This window comes from Alosa pseudoharengus, unplaced genomic scaffold, assembly GCF_046254945.1.
Source record: "Alosa pseudoharengus isolate Yale_2024_CS ecotype anadromous, Long Island Sound unplaced genomic scaffold, YU_APseudo_1.1 YU_APseudo_1.1_scf_14, whole genome shotgun sequence".
Lineage (NCBI taxonomy): Eukaryota > Metazoa > Chordata > Actinopteri > Clupeiformes > Clupeidae > Alosa > Alosa pseudoharengus.
The window spans coordinates 27521908-27532363 of NW_027468609.1; the positions used below are offsets into that span (position 1 = coordinate 27521908).

General features: G+C 41.9%; 1 protein-coding gene across 1 annotated transcript in view; it reads right to left on the reverse strand.

Moving 5' to 3' along the window:
• Positions 1 to 7834: 7834 nt before the first annotated feature.
• Positions 7835 to 10456, reverse strand: part of wrn (WRN RecQ like helicase) — a 35257-nt gene continuing 32635 nt past the window's right edge. Inside the window, exon 36 of the mRNA XM_076284482.1 lies at positions 7835 to 8256. Coding sequence (XP_076140597.1) covers positions 8137 to 8256 — 120 coding nt within the window. The 3' untranslated portion in view covers positions 7835 to 8136. The remainder of the gene's footprint in view (positions 8257 to 10456) is intronic.

The window sequence follows — 10456 nt, forward strand, 5'->3', positions numbered from 1 at the left end:
ATGTATCTTTGATTCTTTGCTAAATATTGTTATACGACAATAAACCTTCATCGCGTCGTACACATTCGCAGTGAATCAAATTCAGCACCACCAGCATAGAGAGCTCCCGCGTCCATCATCGGTCACAACTTAAGTTACGCTCCTGTCCACACGTGGCTGCACGAGCACTCTGTCCAGTCCGCTATATGTGACAGAAAATTGGATGTGACGAATGTCTCGCTGGCTACATGTGACGTAAAGATGCAATATGATTTGATTGAGTGAACTATTTAACTTATTGCGGCATTTAGGCGGAGGTAGCCTACTAGGCTAGCCTACTCACGAAGGAACAGTAGCCTAAAATAAGTTTTCTGTGTAACGTACGTTCTGAACTATGTCATCATGTCATATTTTAAATCAGGAAGGAAATATGCACCTACCACAGCCTTGGCATAAGACTTTGCTGACATCGTTTCTGACGGCTCTTCTTGTCTCGACAGGTGGGAAAGCCGCGATGAATACAGACGTGTCATTCGTAGGCTCCATAAAGAACATATAGCGCGTGTCAGCGCTAAGTGTGAAGCAGTTATCTCCGGTGTCCCAAAGCAAAGAAACAATGGAATCCTTCTCCAGACCTCCCGCCTTGATTTCCCACACTTGGTAGACCCTCACCCTGACGTGACGTTGCTTCAGATCTGATGTCCGGTTTGGCACCGGTTCCAGCACCTCATCGATCTGGTCATTTATTATCTCCGGCATACTTTTGTTCACTTTGGCCGTGGTTCGTTGAGTGTTGATGTCACTCTCTTGTCCATCTTCTTGGAGCTTGCCCTCCACCACCACTTCGGACCGGTGCACCAACTCCTGTACCGATTCCAGCCGACGAGAGGATGGGTTACAAGTGAGACTGCCGCACAGAGCTCCTTGCTGGTGAAGGGACAAATAGGCAAAAAACCCATAAAGGACAGAAAGTGTGAAGTAATACCGTGCCATTGACTGATGTGCCTGCATAGTGTCTTGTCTTCGTTTTCTGCAAAACCTGGGGCAAAGCGCTGGCAAGTAGGCAAAGGAGTGTTAATTCAGGTGGAATTGCCGTTTTGCGAGACTGCGAGGTCAACACTAGTGAGTTCGCTCTGGCGCCGCAGTTTCAGCCGCGAGGTGGGCGGAGCTGCAACTAGGGAAAGACTCCGTGTGTGAGGATTCCCTCCATTGGCACGCGCCTACAGGGTTTACGCATTTAACACTGCACTGCATTTATTTATGAACCTCTCGGACTTATCATAAAGATTTTAAAACATTTTATCGAGGAGACAATTTAAAAGGGATTGAATAGTAAAATAATATTATTTATTTAAATTGTATATATTTAAATTAAACACAATCATATTTTGTTAGGCCTATATACACTACAAGCATACAGGGCTTTATATTTATAAACACTATGCTACCTGCTTACAGACTCCAATGAATTACAAACAATATATAAACATACCACAGACAGTTTGTTTACAATTAAAATTCAATGCTTTTCATCTGCAGCAAAAAAAGGTTTTTGGGAGGTAATCAAAATGTTGTAAAACCATAATAGGCTACTATGGAATATGGGCTTACAAAACAGAACAATATGACTGCATGAGAAATCTATTTGGAGACAGACCAAACGAGTCTGATCCTGGATTACTTTGCTGTGAACCCAGGTTGGCCCAGTACTGGGTGGTAGCTTACACAAACTGAGAATTTTGAAGGGGCATTTGCCAATGCGCTTAAAACTCATTAACCCCATATTTCCTCAACATTAAGACAAAATATGCACAACACAAGAATGCAGGCATATGACTAGACCAAATTATTTACATTTTATGTTTTATTCTGAGCACTCATCAATTCACATTATCATCCAAATCAAATGCAGTAGCCTTTGTGTAAAAAAACAGTGGTCTCCTGTGTCAAAAGTTACACCCAGCTGAGAAACACTATTGTGAATGCTGCCTTTTTGCATGTCTACCACAATCACTCTGCTTTCAACTGACAGCCAATTACTGTGTGAAATCCCATCCTAGTTGTTGATGCAGACCACCCACAGCTTGAATGACTTTATTTTCTCTAGACTTGCTGTGTGTTACAAATTTGTCAGGTTTCATTAGTCGATGCCTTTAATTATTCCATTACAAATTCAAAAGCCTCCCTTTTCATACAAGTAACCATTCATTCCTTTACTGTTTACTATATGCTTGCTTGCTTGCTCTATGCTTTAAGACATTTGCTGGCCGTTTCTGGATGGGTTCACCGTATCATTAAGTGACCATATGCTCATTGTTTAGCCATGAGCCATCAGTGCAAGGAATATCATGTTCTTATCTGTCATGTTTAGGACATACCCCTCTGGAGCAAGCACAAAGGCCCCATTCCTGAACCCTGACCACACACTTTTTCACGCTGGGCAGTCGCGTCCGCTGGCAAACCAGGAGCCTCTCTCTGTTTACCGTCTTCTCCCGTTCCTCCTGTCCTCATTCCTTGGCAAAGGCCCACCACTACCACCACCCCCTTTTTACCCCCTGAAGAACAACGTTGTGCAGTGCCCCGGCCGGGGTCCGACCACAACAGCCCTTGCGCCGGGGGCAGCTGCACATGAGAGAGGCGCCTGTGGCTGGGGCGACTAGCCTGCCAGGAGCCTGCTCTCCACCTGCTCCCCCCCTCCAGCCAGCCTCCATCTTTAACCAGCCCCGGCCCAGGGCTCGCCATTGATCTGGCACGTCCAACCGGAGACACATGTGACTGCTTGAGCACAGCTGTGTGGGATTCCCCCCCTGCTTGAGCAAAAACACACATGCATGTGCACTCTCTCACACACACACACACACACACACACACACACACACACACACACACACACACACACACACACACACACACACACACACACACACACACACACACACACACACACACACACACACACACACACCTCAAGTGAATGTATGTGTGTGTGTGTGTGTGTGTGTGTGTACATGCCTGCTCCAAAAATCATTTGAGCAGACAGAGCAGTTTGACATGTCTGCCACACCGCCTGACTTTGTAAAGTGATTGATTCTCACTAAAAAAAAAACGCAAGGGTGAGTGCACCCAAAAGTGAACATCATTGTGTAGCTTGCATTGTTGGAATCCATCCTGGTAGCATTTTACAGGGATTACTTTCTGGCCTTAAACCTCACACATTTGTGAGAAAAGATGCTTGTCAGAACTGATCAGATTTCATTAGACCACCAATATGATTATGAAGATGAAAATTTGTTCTGGAATAAAAGTGATGCCTGAAAAAGATAGGAATTTCTCTTTGCTGGTAAGTTTTCATTATCCTAAATGGAAATCTACAGTATACAAAGAGCATGGACATCGCTCATCACAACCGCATCCTCTGGTTAGATACAGTAGATCAGGATCATGGACACTGCTGTAGTCCCTCTCATTCAAATTCTGATCAGCTGTTTCTTTCTGATGACTGTGCAGCTAAAAGCAATCCCCATATACGGTGCATTATGTTACCAATGCAGATGAAAAGGTTTTCATGCAGCAAGTCAGGTCTCTAAGACCTTTTCGTTTGGGTGCTATGCCATTTACATTACTTTAAGAAATGCCTTAAGCGGCAGAAGTCAACAAAAGGGTTGATGTACACGGTTATACATAACTGACATAAAGTATCTCTTTTTTTCTTCCCATGTAATGGATTCATAGACCGCATTCTTTCAAATAGTTTATAAAATTGACTAAACATTGAAATTACATTTATTTATTGTGTAACGTGTGTATGCAACCATTTCCGTATATGTGCTACATGAAAGTGTATGCCAATGATTGTAAACTGTGAGTTTATTGTTTGAAATCAAAATGATGTAACATGACGAGGGCATTGTTTGTCATTAGTAGACAAACAAGCAAACTGAAAAGCCAGATTAACACCAATCACACTGTTTCATAAATCAGTGTTTTTCAACCTTTTTTGTGCCACGGCACACTTTTGACACTTAAAATGTCCCACGGCACACTAACATCCTGTGTGAAGAAAAAATAACCATACCATAGCCTAAAATTTCAAATAATACACAGATATGGCCTTATTATGGCTTCTATGCAAGACCTGCTCAATAAAACAAGCGCCCTCTGTTTCATTTGTAGGTGACTAAATTTAGTTGTTGTTTTGAACTGGATATATGTGATGATTCTGTGAATACTGGATATGGGGCCCCCGTTGTACAATGCCTGCATACCACAAATAGTGCAATACAATCAATGAGATCATGTGGTTATAAAATTCTTTGATGCAACAGTTGCTTTTCTGGACCAGTGAGTGACATTTGGGTAATTTTCTGCGGCACACCTGATGATCTCTCACGGCACACTAGTGTGCCCCGGCACAGTGGTTGAAAAACACTGTCATAAATAACTGACTGAAATACAGTAGATGATACAAAACTATTTACAATGGCACAACTATAATTTGAAGAGAAGCTGTATATGAGGCAGCTTGTTAATCACTTCACTACAGTTTGGCCAGGGTTTTAAAAAAAACAGAAAGCTCTGATGGAGCTCTGCCAAAAAGTATCTTCCACATTGCCTGCCGTTCATCTTTACAGAATGCAAGTATAGTTTTAATGCCACGGCTCTGGTCGCAAAATGGATTTGTGAAATCAATGACATCCTCATATGTAAAACGTACAGCAAACAAACTGTTGCAACACTGAAGAATGCTCCAAGTTATATGTTCCAGATGTAATCCAGGGTAAGAGGTATTCAAATCAGTTCCCAATAACCACAAAAGTAACCTCTCAATAACTCCTTGCTTTATGACTTTCACTGCTGTAGCAGTGCTTTGTCTCTAGACAACAGATCTCATCAAAGCCAAGAGTACACAGGTTAAAAATGTCAGTCCAAATCAGTATTTTCATGTATTTATTTGCATATCCGATCAGAATCCAATCTTCCTGATTGACTGTGCTAGTCCCTTCTAATCTTGCCTTAAGAAATTGTGTTGCCTTATGAGAGCCAAAAAGCCTAATTTACTGACCAGATAATATCATAATATATACTTTGAGGGGGACATGTTGCCCCCAATATTCAAAAATGCTCAAAATGACCCCCCCCCCCCTCACACACACACACACACACACACTGTTGGGCAAAATAATGACTTAATCATAAACTGCCCCCCCCCCCCCCAATGTTGTTTAATTGTGTATTTAAGGTAATATCAATAAAAGTGCAGTAATGTTGTTTTGATTGAATAAGGATATCAAATAACAATAACCCAATTACAGTTCCACTGAAATGACTTGGAATACAAAATCTATTTTTTTTTTAATGAAAATGCATTAAAATGGTGGATATAAAGTTATGGAAAAGAGCTCTCCAAATGCTTCTGCAATGTTATTGTGGCTGGAGGTAACATTTTCACTGTTCACAGAGGTCTGTTACTGTGTTAGATTCATATTCAAGTTTTTACCCTGCTCTCATGTCAATCTGACCAATGACGGAACTGTTTAGATCCTTGAATCAATACACCCAGTCGTCCTGAAAAGCTGGTTGTCCTTGACCATCTCGGAGACAGAGGCTAGTTAGGAGCTGGCAGGAGTTACTTACCTATTAATCTACAGCATAGATGGACTCATCATAGCGCTGGCTGTGACCCAGCTGAGCACTTAACAACTCAGCCCCCAAACCAGCAGAAGAGTGAGCCAGACCCACCAGCACTTACCCACAATCCCACGGGACTGTACAACACAACAGACATCTGGCTATAAGGTCATGGAAAAGGCCATTGGCCCAAAAAACAGGAGACAATGTCAATTTGCTCCAGTTGTTTTTCTCCAACAGGAAATGAATAATCAAGAGGAGAGCGGGGGTGTTAGGAGTAAAGTTACAAGTAAGGTCTCTGTTTAGAAATACTTAAGTATTGGTGTCAGACAAGAAAGACCACACTGGCAGAGACTCAAGTGGCACAAGGTTGGTCACAAGGAATCAAAGTGAAACTTTCGAACAAGAAGCTGGGGGTAAAAAAAAAAAACTCACAAAGAATGCAAACTATGCAGCAAACTTTTCTGATACCGAATACGACTTCATTCACAAATGAAGTGCGAAAACACAAATATGCATAGCGGAAATGTGGATTTAGAAAACTCGGGCCCGCAGAAGTGTACCGATTACATTAGGAAGCGTGACGTCCTTTTAAAGCTGTCGGAAATGGTAATGGAAGAACCTTCATTCTTCGCCATCACCTGCTTCTATGTTTCACAAGCAGTTAGCGCAGCCGAGCAGGTGGCTACATCTGTCAAACTGCCAATTCTGCCAGCAAGAACAATTCCAGCTCAAAAATGCGCTCGGTTCTCTGGAGGAAAAAAAATTGAAAATGGAGATTGGAGGCACCATAAAAGGAGAATACAAAAATTCACTCTATTTAATTTTAGCTGTATTCTGCGTAATTGCAGCCGGGTAAGAGGCTATTAAGCAGAGATTTAATATACTGAAAGTCAGTGCATTTATGCAGTTACTCTTTCCATGAAGTATTGAAATGGCTGTAAAATGCAAGTTACAGACTGCGGCTGGTTTAGGAGGGTTTTATTGATGAGATGATGGTGCATTTATGGACATGGAGGAAGCCCGTGGAGGCAAACTCAAAAAGCTTTATCACCCAGTGCACTGTTTAAATGAAGCAGTCAGTCAAATTCTTCCAGGACGTCTGACAAGCACTAAGCAGAGGTCTTTGTGGTACATGTTATTTTTACTACATCGATCCAGTCTTCTTACTGGATCATGAGACATGAGAGACAGAATCTTTTAAAAAGAGATTTACTTAGAGACAGCTCACATTTACTGACACTGGGCTTAAGCTTTATAGCTATTTGGCTGCCTTTTGCAATGGCAAAAGTTTTTCCAATGCATAGACAGTCCCATCATAAATATTGATATAAGGTATTTCTACAGGTTTAAAAACATGGTGGACACGAAAAGTCTTACTGTGTTAATTAAACCTTCCAATATCATTGAACACCATTGGATTTAAGCTATATAAATAACAAACCCTACTTTTAAGTAAAGTTTTAAACATGCATACATCACCCTAATGGATGCATTTACAGTTCAATAGCAGAAAACTCCTGTCAACTCCATCACAGATAAGGCAGAGTTTCTGGTCCCAATGGGGCTATATGTTTGGGCAGTATTTCAGTACCGTTACATAAACAGAGCATAACCCAATCACATTAATCACATAATATCAACTAACAGCAATCAGGAAAGGGAAACAGAAATACAATGGGTGTAGTGTGTGTGTGTGAGGGTGCCTGCGCGCATGTGTGTGTGTGTGTGTGTGTGTTGTAAATCTTCAAACTTCTCATCTTCATCTTCTACTATGCGACTCAGCCAAACTATCCTATCTCGGGGTTAATCTACTTAGAAGTCTCCAGGTCATATCTTTTGTATCGTTAGCCCTCATATGAATCATTTCAGAACATACTTAATTTCTTCTCACTAAGTATTGTATGCAGTGCAAAGGCTAGTTGGGTTGCTGCAGTGCAGGAATGCACAATCAGGCAGAAGGGATCCTCAGTATATTATGCAGCACAACCAAATTACCTCTGCATACCACATAAGACCAGTTAATGGCTGTCAAAGAAACATAAACACATTCACACGTGCGTGTATACGTCGCCACGTTATTACCTTCTCTTCCAGGAACCTTCTCATCAGTAGAACACACTATCTGTGACAAATAATCCCAGTGCTTTCGGTTAATCTCCAGTGAAATTAGTGTCTGCCAAGGGACTGATCTTCAGTGGGATTAAATGAACACATGGAGGCAAGATGCCATTTCTTCCTGTTTAATGCAGTGCATGACATTAACTCACATTTCACAGATCGCCTGTGGCATTATGAAACAATGCTTAAGTGAAAAATACTGACTTGGACTGATTTACAATCACTGAAAAAAATATTAAAATTAGTGTAAGCAGTGACTGATAGCAAATACATAATTATATTTATGACTTTATTAATATGGTATCAAAAATCAACTATTTACATATTTTGCAGTGAATAAAGAAAGAATGGAGAGTCTTCAAGAGGGGATGTTACAGAGGTAGAGGCTTCGGTAAGTAGAAAAACTTTTTACATGAACAGTCCTTTTTTCCGTTTGTTTTTCTTCGCCGTGGCCACAGAGAGGGATGATCGTGGCGCTTCTGCCCACTCAGGAAGTTTCCTTTTCACTGGCTGGCTCACACTCTCGCTCTGCAGCAACAGAAATATAATTCAACATAATCATTAACCCAAGTCCATGCGGCTCAGTTTCAACCAAAATCCTCCACAAAATCTGTACTAAAGCAGCAGTAACAGTCTTAAAGTAACAGTAAGGAGTTTTGGTCTGCTACAATACTGAGTCATGCCACATGCAGAAGTTCTCGGATGATACTGCAATTGTGGGGTGTGTCAGGGGTGGGCAGGAGGACTTTGTGCAGTGGTGCAAACTCAACCACCTCCAACTCAACACTTCGAAGACCAAGGAGATGGTGGTGGATTTCCGCAGGTCTAAGCCCGCTCTGCTACCAGTCTCCATTGATGGGGTCAATGTGGAGGTGGTAAATACAAGTTTCTGGACTTACATCTGGACAATAAACTGGACTGGTCAGCAAATACTGAAGCACTCTACAAGAAAGGACAGAGCAGGCTGTACTTCCTGAGGAGGATGCGGTCCTTCAATGTCTGCAGTAAGCTCCTCAGGATGTTTTACCAGTCTGTTGTTGCCAGCATCCTCTTCTATGCTGTGGTATGCTGGGGAGGAAGCACTAAGAAGGATGCTGGGCGACTAGACAGGCTAGTAAGGAAAGCTGGCTCTGTCGTGGGGGCTGAACTGGAGTGCATCACATCAATATCCGATAAAAGGACCCTGAGCAAACTGATCAACATCTTGGACAATGAATGTCATCCACTCCACAGCACTATTATAAAGCAAAAGAGCTTGATCAGCTGGAGACTTCGCTCACTGCCATGCACAACTGAAAGGCTGAGGAAGTCATTTGTCCCCAGGGCCATTGAACTGTTCAATGCTTCACTTAAGGGAAGAGGAGAGATAGACTTCTCTGCAGAGTCTGTCTGCCTCTCCACCCTCTCCATGTTTGAGTACCGACTGCCCACTACTTATTTACTACTGTCCACAGCCTAATGTCTTACTACTGTTCTACTGCTACACTGATTTTCATGCTATATTAGCACACATGACCAATGGCTTCTGCTACAATACTGAATGGCTGTAATCCTATTACCTCAACCTATTCTTGCATTGACATAGTTTTTATATTACCTTGTCTACACTATACATTACTCTCTTATCTGTCCATATTATTTATGCTGGTCTCTAGACCTTACTCTTGTACTGTTGGACTGCTTTTTGCACCTTCACTCTCTTGAGCACCTTACCATGCACACAGGCCAGTCCTGGCCCCGTCACTGCAAGTGTCTCATGCTTGATCATCCTCAAGCACACTGGATTTTTTTTATTTAATTTATATAGTATATTTAGTATTTAGTTTTGTTAGTTTTTCTTATCTTCTACTGTCTCTATTGTACAGTGGAGTTTTGTTATATGTATATACTTATATTTACCCTTTCTGCTGTAAGTGCATGTTGTGTGTGATGTCTGTAGGCTACTGAGACCTTGAATTTCCCCTTGGGAATCAATAAAGTATCTACTGTATCTATCTATCTATCTATCTATCTAAAAGGCATAAACGCTTTGCAAACACCACTTAGAGCCCTGTTGACAGTTAGAAGCTTGCCAACATGCTAACTAATGTTCTTCAGATGATATAGTCAGCAAGATCGTTCTGTGAAAGGTTTTCTTTCCATTTTGCAATGCGTCCCAACTTGAACACAGAACTATAGGGCATATCCTAGATGTCTGGTGGGATGTGCTTACAGTATCTGCCCTTTGCATGATCATATTATCAAAATGAATTTGAAGATACCGTAAAACTTCAAATAATAGACGCCTGTCTCTTTTAAACGCCTGGCGGGCTACAGGTTTGGGTTAAAGGCCGGTCTCCAATAGACTTTCAATAGACTTTCAAAACTTTGCTTCGGTTTGTATTTAATCTTCTTAAACCCGTCAGATCAGCTGATCAGCCCAATTCACACCAAAGATTCGCAATGACATGAAACCGTTGCAGAAAGGAGTTGGGTGTGAATTAGATGTTGCAAGCCGTCGCAAAGCATTCACCATGTCTAGGTATAAGTATAGTAAGTATATATGCTCTTTTGATCCCGTGAGGGAAATTTGGTGTCTGCATTTATCCCAATCCGTGAATTAGTGAAACACACTCAGCACACAGTGAACACACAGTGAGGTGAAGCACACACTAATCCCGACGCAGTGAGCTGCCTGCTACAGCGGCGCTCGAGGAGCAGTGAGGGGTTACAGTAGGTGCCTTGCTCA